Raw genomic sequence first — 16167 nt, forward strand, 5'->3', positions numbered from 1 at the left:
ACATTTTAAGACATAAACAGAAATTGTTTAACAACCGCTTTTTTAATTATTTAAAGAAATATTTAATTTCCCTTTATTGCTAACACATTTTCTTACATTAAGTATAATCTTCAACAATTTGCTACAATTGCTGCTTGTTCGTTACGAAATATATAGTTTAACAAATTATTTTAATATTATAGCCTCTAAATTTGTTTAAGTTTGAGTTTATTTATTGAAAATTATAGAGAGCTTAAATGATTTAATCTATTCTTTGATCAATTTTTTTAAATAAAATTATAGTTACATAGTGACATATGTTGGCGCAAGAAGAACGCCACAGTTGTCATCCTTTTGAGCCATCAAAATATATCCATCATTGCCCCAGTAATTTGACCACGAATTCTTTATTAACCAATAACCTTTTCCATTCATTGTACCGTATCCAACAGCCAGAACAGCATGATCTAATGTTTCTTCCGTGTTTCCTATTTACAAAAATATAATTAATTAGTAAATCAGTTATAGATTCGCGATATATTGAAATTAATATTCGGCGGAACGGTACGCAGTTTAAGATAAATTTGTTTTTTTAACTACAAATAAAAATTTATAAATTATACCACAAGCTGCATCGTAATACACTCCATGAGAATAAAACGAGAATGTTTTATGGGAAGCATCGATAGACACAGAAACAGGACCGTGTTTCGCAATGGCGATTTTCAAAGCTTCCACGCTGCGCGGAGTGACGTTAACAAAACCTGTGATCTTGGCTGTTAACGTTACATTATTTATGTGACAGTATCCGTCCTGCAAAGCAAAATTTTTTTTTTTTACGTTAAAAATTATTTTAATCATAGAAACTATCTCCAATATTTAATAAATGTAATTAAATAATTTACCTGTCCCAAATAACCGCCATAATCGTCTTCAGTAGGCAAACCACCATGTTTCATCATCCATTGATACGAGCGGAAATCTTCTCCACCATCACAACCATTATTACCGAATCCCCATGAACAATCAATAAGAGCCTACAATATTAATCGTAATATTATTCGATTTTAATCTAAAAAATAATATATTTTAATTTTTTTATAAATTGCTTACCTGTTGGGACAGACGTACTAACTTATTATACTTCATGTAATATGCACCTTCGATCGCACCGGTAGTACCAAAACTCCAACAAGAGCCACAAACGGATTGATCTATTTAAAAAGTATAAATATGATATTGTTGTACGCCAGCCGCAGTCGCCGCTCGTCCCAACAAATGCCAATATAATATTAAAATTGCAAACCTTTAACTGGTGTTACAGCACCAAACAACCTCCAATCTATACTGTCAGGAACAGCTGCGGTTTCGTTTTCGATATCGTATGGGAATGGTGCCCCACCATTGTAGCCTGGGGTATATTGTTTGCCTCGCAAAGCCTTCAATTCAAGATCGCTACGATCTACCAAATGATTAATATCTAACTGATAACCCAAATTTGCACGATTTGTAGAATGGATAAATCTGAAAATTATTTACATAAAATAATTATTTTAATAGCGCAAATAACATCGCGATTTAATTTATACCTTTTATTTTTTTAATTAATTTAATTAAATTAATTTATACCTTATATTTTGTCTAAATAAATCTTTGCGATATAAGTGCTCCAAGTTATTCTTGTAATCTTTATTGTGTGTCTTTTTGAAATTGTCAAATGCTTCATGCAAATGATTCTCGTAATTATGAACAAATTCACGCATCGGATTAAAGGTATATATGTGTTTGTCACCCGGGCCTGGGAAACTGACACACTTAGCATCTGTAAATAATTTTTTCCATAATTATTACTTTAATATAATTTAAAAATATATATATTAATAATTCTACATACCTTCTACTATTTTAAAGACTTCATCGGAAGGTTTATCAAAGGAATACCAATCATATTCTAAATAATAATGATCGTAATGTGAACCTAGAAGACTATTAAATCCTCTCATTTCATACCTCACCGGAATAGGCTCTTTAACTTTTGGTAAAGATGGTGATTTCTATAAAAATTAATTTATTTAATAAGTACTATAAATTTGTACCTCGTTTATTATTATAAATAAATTTTTATTTGTTACCTTATAACGTATCCAGAGAGTATACTTGTTCGTTTTTTCTCCAATTTCTTGTACAAGTCGCCATTTTTCACACAACAATCCATTAATCATCTCTTCTCCAATACACTACATAAAAATTTCATTAAAAAAATTTTTTATATACATATAATCGAAAGTTACAGAATTTGTAATATTGTATATTCATTTACCTCCATTTCTTGTGTTTCAGGAACAATAGACTGTGGTTGTATTTTAAAATCATTAGTGCCATTTACTTGGAGACATGTTTCTTCATTATTAACAGTCTCTGTGGTAATAGGTGCTAATTTTATACTGGCTCCATATTGTCCTTTGTGAGTTAATTGAAAGGTTTTAACCATTCCTATTGAACAAAGAAACAAAGATAACATTTATATACCATGCATACATTATTCTGAAGTCTATATATTAAAGTTAAAAATAGATAATGAATAATTGAAAAATTGCTGTTATAAATAAGTACCTCCATAATAATCAATTCTACTAGATCCACTATTGCCATCATACCATGCATAAAAAGGCTCTCGAATTTCAGCATATGGTATATACAAAGTTCCTTTCACTGTATATGTTTTACTAAATGTTGGAGCTGTCAAGGTTTCTTTGGGAAGTGCTGCTGTGCAACATATTACTACAAAATTGAAAAAATTATTACATATAAAATAATTCTTCAAGAGACATGTATATAACAAATAAAAATAAATAATTATTGCACTTTACTGCTTACCACAGAATATCAGAAGTACACTGTTCTTCATGTTACCCATCTTCATTGCATCTCTGAAACATGTTAGCATATGCATAAATATATATTTAAAGGTTTATCATTATTGTGATAACCAAATAGCTGGATTATATTGACTGACAGTAATATGCATGATAATGACATTAATGCATAATTATCACCTTTTTTTTTATCTAAAGATAATAAGGCAAAGGCATGTCATTGTTACAGTACTATGAACGATCGGATATTGCAATAATTACGAGAAATACCTTAATTACGACGCAGACAGACGTATCTCCGAAAGCAGACTGATAACTGAATATGACTAACGTCACAGTCACAATACGACTAAGGTCACTTTCTTTATTCTTATCTGTTTCAGTAGTCGCAGACTTTAGACGGGCAACATACGCACACTAGGCACAATGCCGTGTCCGCGTGTGCCCGTAGCGCCTGCTAATGCCTCGGACGCAGAGAGCTCGGAATCGCGGCTTCCACGCGTACAGATATAGAGGCTCGTCCGTGTGAAGCCAGCGTTTCGGCTGCCGTCGGATAGAAGAACAGGCCAGAGCTATACATAGTCTGTCCTACTCTTTCGCGGCGTCGCCGGCAGTTATCACAGATTCGCTTCACACTAACATCACCGAGTTATAAGATGAGAGCAGAAATATAAACTTAACAGTAAAATAAAAAGATTTTGTAATGATTTTATAATTAAATACGCGTAATTTTGTAGCGATTAACGACGCGTCCGCACCCACGAGGCTCCGCAATTAGACTGACCGTCAGAGATTTCGGCTCGTAGAGAGAAAGATTTCGATCGTCGATGACGCCTATCACGCGGCGCAACTCACGTCGGACGCTCCGTGCGCTTTGCCGGTGACATAACCTTGTCTTCCCGAAACACTTTTTCGAGGCACGAAAGAACCACAGAGCGACAAGTGGAATGGCACACGAGTGCTTAAAATGATTGTTCGTTCCCGAGTCGTCGACGTCGACACTTATTCGCATACGAGACTTTCAATCAGCGGTCGAAAATACGCGTAATTGCGGAGCGATTAACAACACACCCACACGCTGAGGCTCCGCGGCTAAACTGACCATTAGAGATTTCGGCGCGTAGAGAGAAAGATTTTGATCGCGAACAAGTATAAATTTATTTAAGATTTTTGCCGATATGTGCATCGGTGAAACGCGCTTTAATGCGCGTAGCTATTATGCAATAACTCAATCTCACGTTTCTAGATTAAAACAAACGCCATCGATCGGATCGTTTATTGTTAATAAGTGGATTAAATTTCTACATGTAATTTAATTAGCGGGGTTCGTTTTACACCGCGTATCTGAAAATCACTCGCGCGTGCTGGTCACGAAAGCTCTATTTGACTTTACGATATCGCGGATGAGAAGCGGCATGTCTAATTTTTATTCACAATAATCGTCGAAATAATTGAGTGGCTTTTTTGCACGTTATCACTCTCGCTTTCTACGGATTAACTTATTGTAAAACTGCGAACTCTCTTTTTCTTATACCGACAAATGTCTAAATAATTGCCTTTACGAGTATGCTTCGCGGGAAAAAATTGTCCATAGCCGGTTAAATTATTTTCTTTTTTGAATATTAAAACAAACCATGCGCACGCTTTGCATCCGCTATTTTTCAAAAAGTTTGTTGTCAGCGGAATGAACGGCGCCAAAAAAGTGCGCATAACGGTAAAAATAAACGGGTCGCAATACAAAATTTTTCACACTCATTGGACACTCGCGGTATCATCCCCATGCCGACCAATTACAACCCTTCTCTTATCACCTGATAGGTGGGAACGTTTTTTCCCTAGTGCGCCAATTAATTACCCCCCCAACATAAGTACCGTTATCACGACCGCGCTACCCTCATTTCGCGCCTAAATGTAGTCGGGAACGGATGTGTAAAGGGGGGATAACTGTTCTCTACCGGAGTTCAAGTTTAAGTTCACGGTCACTTCGATGAGTCAGCGCCTTGAGGAGTAATAATTAAATAAAAGTTTCATCGACGATACATCAAGATACATCAAGATACATCAAGATACATCAAGATACATCATATTTCTTTTGTCAAGATCGAGGATTTAACGGAAGCGTCGTGGACTATCCTGCGAGCGATCTAATGCGCGGTGAATATTATGTGAGCGAGTGTGAGTGTGAGTGTGAGCGTACAGTTTTGCGTTTTTGTATATTATACGGGGTGTTGTGTTTAAGTTATTATAAAACAAGGTCGCTTTTCTCGTGATCGGAATATTGTTTCGCGCTCTCGGGTTATAATTCGCGTTTTCAATTTATTTTTTAATTGATCGTTGTACAGCCCGGAGTATTCGTCGGTCCCTCGCGGAGTGTCGTTTTCTGTTTCGTTAGCCGTGACTGATAGTGCGTGCGCTACTGCACGCAATTCGGGAAATTGGCATCTGCTGCTTGAGATTCGCGTTACGCCGGATTGTGTGACGCGTATTTTAGTAGTTTTATAAGTCCTATTCGAACAATTTTTCCTTGTTTTATAATAATTTAAACTAAGTATGAGTGATATTGTAATAAAATGCGCGGTGAATATGAGTCATAGTGTTATGAAGTGCGCGGTGAATATTATGTGAGCGAGTGTGAGTGTGAGTGTGAGCGTACAGTTTTGCGTTTTTGTATATTATACGGGGTGTTGTGTTTAAGTTATTATAAAACAAGGTCGCTTTTCTCGTGATCGGAATATTGTTTCGCGCTCTCGGGTTATAATTCGCGTTTTCAATTTATTTTTTAATTGATCGTTGTACAGCCCGGAGTATTCGTCGGTCTCTCGCGGAGTGTCGTTTTCTGTTTCGTTAGCCGTGACTGATAGTGCGTGCGCTACTGCACGCAATTCGGGAAATTGGCATCTGCTGCTTGAGATTCGCGTTACGCCGGATTGTGTGACGCGTATTTTAGTAGTTTTATAAGTCCTATTCGAACAATTTTTCCTTGTTTTATAATAATTTAAACTAAGTATGAGTGATATTGTAATAAAATGCGCGGTGAATATGAGTCATAGTGTTATGAAGTGCGCGGTGAATATTATGTGAGCGAGTGTGAGTGTGAGTGTGAGCGTACAGTTTTGCGTTTTTGTATATTATACGGGGTGTTGTGTTTAAGTTATTATAAAACAAGGTCGCTTTTCTCGTGATCGGAATATTGTTTCGCGCTCTCGGGTTATAATTCGCGTTTTCAATTTATTTTTTAATTGATCGTTGTACAGCCCGGAGTATTCGTCGGTCTCTCGCGGAGTGTCGTTTTCTGTTTCGTTAGCCGTGACTGATAGTGCGTGCGCTACTGCACGCAATTCGGGAAATTGGCATCTGCTGCTTGAGATTCGCGTTACGCCGGATTGTGTGACGCGTATTTTAGTAGTTTTATAAGTCCTATTCGAACAATTTTTCCTTGTTTTATAATAATTTAAACTAAGTATGAGTGATATTGTAATAAAATGCGCGGTGAATATGAGTCATAGTGTTATGAAGTGCGCGGTGAATATTATGTGAGCGAGTGTGAGTGTGAGTGTGAGCGTACAGTTTTGCGTTTTTGTATATTATACGGGGTGTTGTGTTTAAGTTATTATAAAACAAGGTCGCTTTTCTCGTGATCGGAATATTGTTTCGCGCTCTCGGGTTATAATTCGCGTTTTCAATTTATTTTTTAATTGATCGTTGTACAGCCCGGAGTATTCGTCGGTCTCTCGCGGAGTGTCGTTTTCTGTTTCGTTAGCCGTGACTGATAGTGCGTGCGCTACTGCACGCAATTCGGGAAATTGGCATCTGCTGCTTGAGATTCGCGTTACGCCGGATTGTGCGACGCGTATTTTAGTAGTTTTAAAGTCCTATTCGAACAATTTTTCCTTGTTTTATAATAATTTAAACTAGGTATGAGTGATGTGTAGAATGCATAAAAAATTTTTAACCACACCGGTTGTACTTGCAGAAAATATGAAAAGTATATACAACCGACAGTCCGCAGTCTGTTTAAGTGGGACGGAAAATTTTTGCTGCATTGTACATTAAAAATTTATATTACATTATATCTTGAAAATGTCGTACAATACACAATTCGGTGACTCGGATTTCGTACTATTTAAAATTATTTAAGACTCCGCGATGTTACCGAGAAGCGGATCTGCGATATCTTAGCCGGCGACGCCACGAAAGAACAGGACAGACAGTGTATAGGTCTGGCCTGTTCTTCTATCCGACGGCAGCCGAAACGCTGGCTTCACACGGACGAGCCTCTGTATCTGTCGCGTGGAAGCCGCGATTCCGAGTTGGGCTCTTTGCGTCCGAGACATTAACAGGCGCTACGGGCACACACGGACACGGCATTGTGCCTAGTGTGCGTATGTTGCCCGTCTAAAATTTGCGACCACTGATCTGATTACGTTCGGTGCTGTGAGACAAAATTATTTTGCATACATATGCATCACGTTATGTATATTACAAGATGTTCATGTAGAGAGCACTCATGTCGGACATTTGACCAGATCAAGGTATAAAAAATTCTTCGATAAATCTGATTGGCTTAGTTGGTATAGAAAAACATCCGCAACAAGCAACCGTGCCGAATAAACTTTTCGCAATCGACTTTATCATCCATCTTCAATGGAAATAATCGCGTATGATAATAATTATCACTTTGTCAATTGACTTGCGAGACAAGTGTGTTACAGCTAGATCCAGGGTTTACTATGTGTCATGTCACAACGTGGTAAAGTTATTCATTTGTACAAAACGGTAATGAACAAAAAATATTACGTATTTACTTGTTTTTTTTTTAACATTTATTCCGACCGCCGGGCATCTCGAGATCGCAAACAAGCGTGAGAAATAAATATGTTTTATCGCTTTGCATTGCTTTTCAGCTGTTGTACATGGGCCGAGAGTATCCAAAGGGGTATCAGTATTTTCGTACGAGGCTAAAGAGAGCTTTCGTCAAAAATAAAACCGAGACCGATCCCGAAAAGATAGACCAGATGATCAATCACGGTAACTTTGTGATCAAAGAGCTGGAGGCTTTATACATGTTACGCAAGTACAGAACGCTGAAGAAAAGATACTACGATTAGTATTCGAGAGGAAGGTTTTCTCTCGGGTGCATCAATATATGTACAAATGTTCGATACGATGCTCTGTAATTACCGTCATCCCTGTCTTTTGCAAATGTACCGATTGTAATTGTTATAAATTCGAATTATTGTGCGCCTAGTTGTGTATATTCCTAGCAATTACGCTGAAATTTATCACGCATTTTTGTACAAGTAAAAGTTTTATTTGTAAAGGATAACTTTTCTCTTTATTCGCGCGACCGTGCGTGCTGCGTAATGCTTGACCAGCGATGTCGTTCTAACCTAGCGTCACTACGGCACGTTTATACGTCTCGTGCTCGTGACTACCTTTGCATAAAGCCTTAGATTCCAGCCAGAAAATGTGTGGCGTATCGTAACGAATTTTCCGTGCTTTTTGTAGAATCTCGGAAAATGGCCGTTTGCGTAGCAGTTATCGGCAAAGATGCAAGTATACACGGTTTATCTTTTTATTTTAGGTTACGTCGCCCGCAAACAATTTTACAACATAATTTACGTTTAGCCGAACCGTCTTATTGACGCCGTATTAATTAACGAATAATTTGTAGAACTCTCCGAAGTTCATCAAGATTTACCAGTGTGCTGACGAAGCAGCCGCGTTACAATTTCATTACAAGGTGCACACCTCGATCGACATTATAGAAGAAAAGTTAAACGTAGGTAATAAAACTACGGTCGACATACGAGACTTGTACTTAGGACTGCTGTTTGCGACCGAAGAGTATAAAATGTACGTAAGATTGTTGCAACGCGTACCTGCCTCACGTCGAATACAAGTCATATATTTAAATTGTTAAGAGAATTTTTTTTTCCTCTTTTTCAGATATGGTTATGCTACAAACACAAAGATTAAATTTGTCATAGTGCTACAATCGTCTAATGTATCGATAAGGGATAATGAAATAAAAACGGTAACGTTTATTTTCAGTCCTTGTACATTTTTTAATTAATATTGAAAATTAATATTGTATGAATCTGGTTGATAGACTTTTAAGAAGCTACATGCCGCATATTCCAACACTGTTTGCAATCCATTCTACATTCCAGGAGACGAGATAAAGTCTAAGTGAGTATATTAATCTATGTATCTGTGATAAAAGCATTTACAATTATTTTTACTGGATTAATTTTTTTTTTTAGGTCATTTGATGCATCTGTGCTGGAGATCATGAGTGTAATATAATATTTTAGAAATATTTATAAAATGTATTGCAAAGATGTAAGATCCCTGTAACATTAAAATGCTTTATGTAAGTGATAATAAATAATATATGTATAATTTAGAAAAGAGTTTTTGTTCTAAATTTAATTTCCTATTTCTGCTCTCCTCTCCTTTATAATTTAAATGTTGCACATAATTGTCATATGTAATTATATTAAATATATTCGATCGCAAACGAATCGTACACACCTTAAAAGGAATTAAATACGGAACACAGTAATCCTCCTCCTCCTCCTCCTCCTCCTCCTCCTCCTCTGCCAAGACCACATCTCGTGCGAAATACCTTTATATATACAGTTTTTCTTGATTGGTCCACTCGCGAATTCGTCTCTTCAACCGGTTTTTACGATTCGTTCTTACATATCGAAGTCCGAAGGCAACGAATCGGAGGCCGATCTGAAAGAAAAGTCGCTTCATGAAAATATGCTCGGGAGACGAGCAGCATGGCGATAATTTCCTGAATCGCGAACGTTCATCAGCGTGTGCGTCGAGGACTTTTTATTTTCAGAATTTGAGTGATTTCCTGGAGCGAAGTATTTCCGTTGATTTGCCATGGTAATTACTACAACTCGTCTCTCGTAATTTTATATAAAGTAATGCAGTAAATGCATATTGTTTAGTCGTTAGAACCCGGTCTCTTGGTAGTATGACAAATGATTCACGTGTCATTTTATTATTACAAATTAACGAAGGATAAAATAATTAGACAATTGTGGGCATTTACGAATTATTTTATCTTGATTCTAAGGTTTCTTTAAACCCGGTGCGGATTCTCAAAAATGAGGCTGGAGAAGAGAAGGCAGAGATCGCTAGGTTGAGCTCGTTTATCGGAGTTATAGCCATCGGAGATTTGGTGAAATCTACCCTCGGTCCTAAGGGTATGGACAAGATACTCGTGTCTCAAGGCAGGTCTTTGGGAGAAGTACACGTTACTAATGACGGAGCTACTATTCTCAAAAGCGTCGGGGTCGATAATCCCGCCGCTAAAATTTTGGTAGATATGTCTCGTGTACAAGATGACGAAGTAGGCGACGGTACTACTTCTGTCACTGTTCTTGGTATGCATTATACTGTTATTTACTTGTATTTTTTTTTTTATTATTTTATTTTGAATATTATTCAATTTTTATTTTTTTTTATTTTTTTTATTTATTAATTTTTTATTAATTTTTTTTTTGTAGCTGCTGAACTTTTGAGAGAAGCTGAAAAGCTAATTGAGAATCAAAAGATTCATCCACAAACTATTATTAGCGGTTGGAGAAGTGCTGCAAATGTAGCAACTGAGGCTTTAAAAAATGCAGCCACCGATAATTCTGCAGATCTCGATCGTTTTCGAGAAGATTTACTAAATATTGCACGTACAACATTGAGCTCTAAGATTTTATCTCAGCACAAAGAGCATTTTAGCAAGCTTGCAGTTGATGCAGTATTACGTCTTAAAGGCTCTGGCAATTTGTCAGCAATTCAAGTTATTAAAAAACGCGGCGCGACACTCGCCGATTCCTTTTTGGACGACGGATTTTTATTAGATAAGAAACCGGGTGTTCACCAACCACAAAAAGTATCTGATGCGCGTATACTTATTGCTAATACATCAATGGACACGGACAAAATAAAAGTTAATATTTTTTTGATTATAATATAAACAATTATTCGTCAATCTGATTAAAAAAAATTTTAATCTACACATATTTATTTTAGGTGTTTGGCTCCAGAGTACGTGTAGATTCAATGGCAAAAATAGCAGAGTTAGAAACTGCCGAAAAAGAAAAGATGAAGGTTGTAAAAGTCTTTAAAAATTTTTCACGTATACTTACGTGAAAAGTTACGATCGGTATATGTAGAATAATTTTTTTTAATTTCACAGGATAAGGTCGACAAAATCTTAAAGCATGGATGCAATGTCTTTATCAACAGGCAGTTGATTTATAATTATCCGGAACAATTATTTGCTGATGCTGGAATTATGGCTATCGAACATGCCGATTTCGACGGTATCGAAAGACTCTCGCTTGTTACTGGTGGCGAGATCGTTAGTACTTTTGATAACCCAGATTTAGTCAAATTGGGAAAATGCGATCTAATTGAGCAGGTAAATTAATGATTTAAAATTATTTTACAATTTGTATAAAATAATTTTACATTTAAATTTCATTGTATTATTTTAGGTCATGATAGGAGAAGATACGCTCTTAAGATTCTCCGGAGTTCCATTAGGTGAAGCCTGCACTGTCGTTATTCGTGGCGCAACGCAGCAGATTATTGACGAAGCTGAGAGATCGTTACATGACGCTCTCTGCGTTTTAGCCGCTACAGTGCGCGAGTCGAGAATAGTTTACGGTGGTGGATGCAGCGAAATGATCATGGCTTGTGCTGTTACGCGAGCAGCTGCGGCTACGCCGGGTAAAGAAGCAGTTGCAATGGAAGCTTTTGCACGGGCTTTGCAGCAATTGCCAACCATTATCGCTGACAATGCTGGCTACGACTCGGCGCAATTGGTCAGCGAATTAAGAGCCGCACATAATTCTGGAGGCAACACTATGGGATTAGGTAATTTTTTAATTTTCTGTGCTCTTTTTTTTAACATTAATAATAATGTTCTTAAATACATAATAAATTATTAAATAATTTTTATGACAGGACATTAAATTAAATTAATTCTCTGATTTTGTAGATATGGAAATGGGTAAAATCGGCTGTATGAAACGGCTAGGAATCACTGAATCTTGGGTAGTGAAGAGACAAGTTCTCGTAAGTGCGGCTGAAGCAGCGGAAATGATACTTCGAGTGGATGATATTTTGCGCGCAGCTCCTAGGAAACGCGTACAAGACAGAGGACATTGTTAACTTGTCAAAAAAAGAAATAATTTTTGTATCGATTTTTTTCTTGGCAATTGCTTGCAGTTTTTCATACATAACATGTGGCCTCTTAAATTAACACGTTTAATTAATAATTGAATATTTCATTGTGTTAGTCTGTCATCAACGATAATGCATTTAATAGCATTCGTGTATTATAATACAGCAAGGAGAATATACTCCATTATTCGAACATTATATTCTATTTTTCTCGATCTCTCACAAAGTATTATATGTATAATAAGAAGCACAACTGTATGTATTTAAAACTTTTTATAACGTTACAATGGGTTCAACATTAATAAATGCTTCGAGATACAATACTTCGTGTGAATATTTCACACATACCCTAGTAATGTACTTTATTCATTTTAACTATACCAATTCATACACGGATCGTGTATATAATACGCCAATATAGAATTGAATAAAGTAAATTTTAGTGGTAAGATAAATATTCATTTCACAATGCATTTTATTAGTCCCATTTTCCTAAATTAATTATCTATGAATTACTTGTCATTTGCCAATCACAGCCTATGTCCCAAAAAAATAAAATAAAAAATTACGAAAAAAAAATTTAATGCATTTTATAAAAATTCTTTATGGATAGATATCTTATACTACGTGGAACAATGATCATCGTATGTTATTGTACTACCAGAGCTGTAAAAAAAAAAAAAGTAGCCACTATAACTACGACTATATGGCGAAGTAATCGTAATATTACGATCGTAATCATGTTTTTTGATTATCAAAATAGCCACTCCTTATAAAGCTCTGTGTACTACATAATAACGATGTAATTTCAGAATTCTTATATAGTCAATACTATTGAAATAAATACCTTTGAATAGGTCTCGATAAGTTCTTCAATTTAGATTTCTCTGACTGGCACCATGTTATTTGATGTTCTCTATTGATGTAGATATATATTAATTAAATAAAAAAATTATTTTTAATTTTATTGAAGTACTAAAAGCATGAAAATGCTTTATTATGCAAGCTATCTACGATTTTAATGACACCTCAATTAATATGCAAATCGTAATTTAGTATCGTAGCCAACTTTATCAAGATTCGGAGTGCAAGCAAAATTAATCATTGGAGGTGGCCCACACATCAATACAATAGTATCGGGCGACGGTGGAAACATGTGTTCTTTTATCATATCGGCACTTATATATCCTGTACTATACGACCATCCATCGCTGCTTGAATCTAAAGTATACCAAAGTTTTAATTTATTCGGATTAGTTTTAGCGATTTCATCTAATTCATCTCGCAGCAAAATGTCTTTTTCTGTCTGATTGGCAAACAGCAAGGAGACTTGAGTTTCGTCTGTAGGGTCTTTTATTATCGAACGAATTAGCTGCAGCATTGGTGTAATGCCAGTACCACCAGCGAGCATAACCATCTGCATACAAATTAATTTTATTTTCGTGTTAAAAAAAAAAAAAAATAATACTATATAAAATTATAATATCCAAAATATAGCACACAGTAAATGCACTTACCTTTTTAACGTTATATTCCACAGGTGGCTCTTTCCTAAGAAGTTTTATGGCAACTTTTCCTTGCCCTTTGTAAACTAATCTGCCAGATGGACCTCTAAAGTCTATGGTATCTCCTATTTTCATATTTTCCAAATATTGAGACATTTTTCCACCCTCAGGAAACTTTGGATGCACATTTTTAAAGTATACCTACAAATACTTGCAATTAGAAAATAATTTCTCTCATTTTTTTCGAAACTATGTTATTCTATTTACCTTGATGACGAGATCGACATAGCCTCGATCGTCATCACTTGAAACAGGTGTATACGAACGTATCACTACTTCCTCTCCAATTTTTGCTGTTAAATGTATGTGCTGACCGATTGGCAGGCCCAAGACATGATTAGACGTTGGCAATCCAAACCTGAACCTTCTAGTGTCATGACTCAATTCCTCTTTGTGGACTAAAGGTAGACTATATTTAACTACTGGATCAACCAGTAGTACCGGCGCAGATCTCTTTTTCTCGCTCCAGGATTTGTATACTTTATATGCTACTCCTATGACAACTATTCCTACTGCAGCCAAAACTGGGAGTACCTGAAAATAAATCGTACTTTAATGCAAATAATGCACATAGCCGTGGGAACGTCAGGCCTGCAGTGCAAAGTATAAATCATCGTCGGCGATAATATCAAGTAACGACACCGTGATATTTGTATAATCGCACGCAAAATCAGATTGTTCCCGTCGAAGCGGGCCTTACCAACGCTCGTACGTTCGACATCGCGATCGGTGTTCACGGCGCACGTGGGTTGGACCGGGAGGTTAAAGGGCAACGCGGCGAAGTGCCGAGTAAAAGACGCGGTTGCGGCGCGAGGTCGCTCGATCTCGATCTCAATCTCAATCGACTTTCGCCAGGCCGTCAACTTCTCGATGTTTATGGGACGCCGCCTGATGGACGTTACTTCTACGTACCCTAAACCATTAAAATAGACTCGGCTTCTCGCGTTTTCGGAATAGGACTATTGAGCGCACGTATTTATAGCCGTGACAATATTAACGTTAAAAGCCGAAAACGTGTGCCTTTTTGCAGCCGGCCGATCCGCAGGCGAAAGATAGGAATCGGTCTTCGTCATACGTACATTTGCTTATCAAAAGGTGTATTTATAAGCTAGCTTGTGAATTGATTAAACTATTTTTTTTCCTTCTTTTAGTTCGAGTTGAAGTACTATTCGATAATCACGAATTTGTTTTATTTCAGATAATAAACGCGACGTTCAAGTATAATTGATAACGAACGATTATTGTACGCAAAGTATGTATAAACGATGATATACGATAAGAGTACGTTAATTATACATGTTTCTTTTTTTTTTTTTTTTTTATCTAGGTTACGTAAAAACTGGTTTTGCTACTAAGAAAAAAAATAATTCCTATCGTTTTGCCTACGACGGTGCATTTTCTTCTAAAGACGCAGCTAAATATGTTATGCAAGCATCTCGAGGCGCCAATGAGTAAGAGATTCAGTTGGATTAATCAATAATGATCAATGTATGAAGGTAATGAATGCTGATTTTGCAGGACGACTTCGTCACGATCGACAAAATATATAAGTCGTCTAACTGTGTTTGCAAAATTATTCGCTTATTCTTTGATAATTTTAGGTACGCAAATATGCGAAAATTTGGAAATTAAAGATGAACGAGACGTAAATATTAATTACTGCAGTCGGTATGATATGTACGTACATCAGATTCAATTGTCGAGACCTTATTGTCCATCGCAGTTTCGTCCAAGGACATGCGAGCGCTCGCACACGAACTTCTGCGATTTTCAAATTTTTTTTCACCCCCGGCGATTATAATTAACAAATGACAGTCGAACAGTCGAGCTTCATTCGCGTGAGAGACGAGCGGAAAATGAAAGAATCGGCGCTCTGTCAAGCCGAGAGATACATCGTAAGCATTATCTCCGACAGTGATGTAACTAACATAACTTGCCCACCGTTTTCATTTTTAATTTAATTCCTTTTTTTAAGACAGACAAAATGCTTTCCTGGGACGATTCTGGCAACGTTCACTTCTAAACACCTCATTTTTCACGGTGGGTAAGGGTCTTCAGTGATTTATTAATTATTAATAAATATTTCAAAATAATATAATATTAATTAAATGCTGAAAAGAATCACGAAAAAGGTGTGATGCAAATAAATGTTTATTTCCCTTTTTCGTTTTTCTTCCAATTTTTTTTTCTTAATTTTTTTATTTTTGTTTTTTATCGCTTAGGAAATCTTTGAATACGAATCATAGTGTCTGTGAGGCATACGTGACTGCTGATATCTCAATGACGCCTTGATCTACTCGTACGATTCTACTGACCGATGATAAGCGACGTGTAGCTGCGTCTAAGCTAATTCTCTTCAAGCAATTTAAGGACACTTCCGAAATAATAAATAAGAGCCGCCTTATTCAATAAAAAAATATATCAGAATAGACGGGAGCTCGCATTAACATCTTTAAAATATAGCACGTTAATAAATGCGACTGTAGTTTAATTGTAAATATCCGCGAAAACGTATTCGAACGTAATTTATCTTAATGACA

The 16167-nt window shown here is 36.3% G+C and overlaps 4 protein-coding genes and 1 long non-coding RNA gene across 9 annotated transcripts; 3 read left to right on the forward strand and 2 right to left on the reverse strand.

The window, feature by feature from the left end:
• Positions 1-38: 38 nt before the first annotated feature.
• 26-29-p (C1 family peptidase 26-29-p) lies at positions 39-3314 on the reverse strand. The gene is made up of 12 exons (XM_070665505.1): positions 3126-3314; positions 2857-2909; positions 2593-2760; positions 2300-2472; positions 2112-2216; positions 1874-2033; positions 1609-1801; positions 1286-1503; positions 1093-1193; positions 885-1016; positions 603-792; positions 39-467 (listed from the first exon to the last, which is right to left on the reverse strand). The coding sequence occupies exons 2-12, from the start codon at positions 2900-2902 to the stop codon at positions 283-285; spliced, it is 1671 nt and encodes a 556-aa protein (XP_070521606.1). The 5' UTR covers positions 2903-2909; positions 3126-3314; the 3' UTR covers positions 39-282.
• Positions 3315-7130: 3816 nt separating this feature from the next.
• Positions 7131-9269, forward strand: LOC139107543 (trafficking protein particle complex subunit 2-like protein). Of its 3 annotated transcripts, none has more exons than XM_070665237.1 (7): positions 7131-7387; positions 7760-7883; positions 8364-8407; positions 8530-8711; positions 8805-8892; positions 8968-9047; positions 9122-9269. In XM_070665237.1, the coding sequence occupies exons 1-7, from the start codon at positions 7316-7318 to the stop codon at positions 9162-9164; spliced, it is 633 nt and encodes a 210-aa protein (XP_070521338.1). In that variant the 5' UTR covers positions 7131-7315; the 3' UTR covers positions 9165-9269. The 3 variants fall into 3 exon arrangements, with proteins under 3 accessions (XP_070521338.1, XP_070521337.1, XP_070521339.1); XM_070665236.1 differs by lacking the exon at positions 7131-7387 and adding an exon at positions 7425-7605; XM_070665238.1 differs by lacking the exon at positions 7131-7387 and adding an exon at positions 7447-7631.
• A 357-nt stretch (positions 9270-9626) lies between these two features.
• On the forward strand, positions 9627-12383 carry Cct2 (chaperonin containing TCP1 subunit 2). The gene is made up of 7 exons (XM_070665210.1): positions 9627-9758; positions 9952-10261; positions 10385-10821; positions 10905-10982; positions 11071-11295; positions 11372-11753; positions 11878-12383. The coding sequence occupies exons 1-7, from the start codon at positions 9756-9758 to the stop codon at positions 12048-12050; spliced, it is 1608 nt and encodes a 535-aa protein (XP_070521311.1). The 5' UTR covers positions 9627-9755; the 3' UTR covers positions 12051-12383.
• On the reverse strand, positions 12321-15444 carry LOC139107541 (NADH-cytochrome b5 reductase 2). 3 transcript variants are annotated; one of them, XR_011546523.1, is made up of 5 exons: positions 15313-15444; positions 13835-14161; positions 13580-13768; positions 12910-13479; positions 12321-12728 (listed from the first exon to the last, which is right to left on the reverse strand). XR_011546523.1 is itself a non-coding variant. In XM_070665231.1 (4 exons), exons 1-4 carry the CDS (start codon positions 15364-15366, stop codon positions 13096-13098), a joined length of 954 nt encoding a protein of 317 aa, XP_070521332.1. In that variant the 5' UTR covers positions 15367-15444; the 3' UTR covers positions 12321-13095. The 3 variants fall into 3 exon arrangements, 2 of the variants coding, with proteins under 2 accessions (XP_070521332.1, XP_070521333.1); XM_070665231.1 differs by having other exon boundaries at positions 12321-13479; XM_070665232.1 differs by lacking the exon at positions 15313-15444 and adding an exon at positions 14328-14524 and having other exon boundaries at positions 12321-13479.
• Positions 14738-16056, forward strand: LOC139107550 (uncharacterized). Its single transcript, XR_011546532.1, has 4 exons — positions 14738-15123; positions 15229-15522; positions 15603-15667; positions 15850-16056. It is a non-coding gene; the product is annotated as an uncharacterized lncRNA (long non-coding RNA).
• Positions 16057-16167: the final 111 nt, after the last annotated feature.

The sequence above is a fragment of the Cardiocondyla obscurior genome, linkage group LG13 (genome assembly GCF_019399895.1).
Source record: "Cardiocondyla obscurior isolate alpha-2009 linkage group LG13, Cobs3.1, whole genome shotgun sequence".
NCBI classification, from domain to species: Eukaryota; Metazoa; Arthropoda; class Insecta; order Hymenoptera; family Formicidae; genus Cardiocondyla; species Cardiocondyla obscurior.

Bases quoted from the DNA above. Each gene is read 5' to 3' on its own strand.
- 26-29-p (XM_070665505.1), bottom strand. From the start codon at position 2,902: ATGAAGATGGGTAACATGAAGAACAGTGTACTTCTGATATTCTGTG. The intron at 2,217-2,299 runs GTAAATGAATAT...ATTTTTATGTAG, and splicing joins CTGAAACACAAGAAATGGAG to TGTATTGGAGAAGAGATGAT. The intron at 1,017-1,092 runs GTAAGCAATTTA...TTAATATTGTAG, and splicing joins TAGTACGTCTGTCCCAACAG to GCTCTTATTGATTGTTCATG.
- Cct2 (XM_070665210.1), top strand. The intron at 10,983-11,070 runs GTTGTAAAAGTC...TTAATTTCACAG, and splicing joins CCGAAAAAGAAAAGATGAAG to GATAAGGTCGACAAAATCTT. The intron at 11,754-11,877 runs GTAATTTTTTAA...CTGATTTTGTAG, and splicing joins AGGCAACACTATGGGATTAG to ATATGGAAATGGGTAAAATC.
- LOC139107543 (XM_070665236.1), top strand. From the start codon at position 7,516: ATGATAATAATTATCACTTTGTCAATTGACTTGCGAGACAAGTGTGTT. The intron at 7,884-8,363 runs GTAACTTTGTGA...TGCTTTTTGTAG, and splicing joins AGACCAGATGATCAATCACG to AATCTCGGAAAATGGCCGTT. The intron at 8,408-8,529 runs GCAAGTATACAC...AATAATTTGTAG, and splicing joins TAGCAGTTATCGGCAAAGAT to AACTCTCCGAAGTTCATCAA.
- LOC139107541 (XM_070665231.1), bottom strand. From the start codon at position 15,366: ATGTCCTTGGACGAAACTGCGATGGACAATAAGGTCTCGACAATTGAA. The intron at 13,769-13,834 runs GTAAATAGAATA...AAGTATTTGTAG, and splicing joins ATGTCGATCTCGTCATCAAG to GTATACTTTAAAAATGTGCA. The intron at 13,480-13,579 runs GTAAGTGCATTT...ATTTGTATGCAG, and splicing joins TGGAATATAACGTTAAAAAG to ATGGTTATGCTCGCTGGTGG.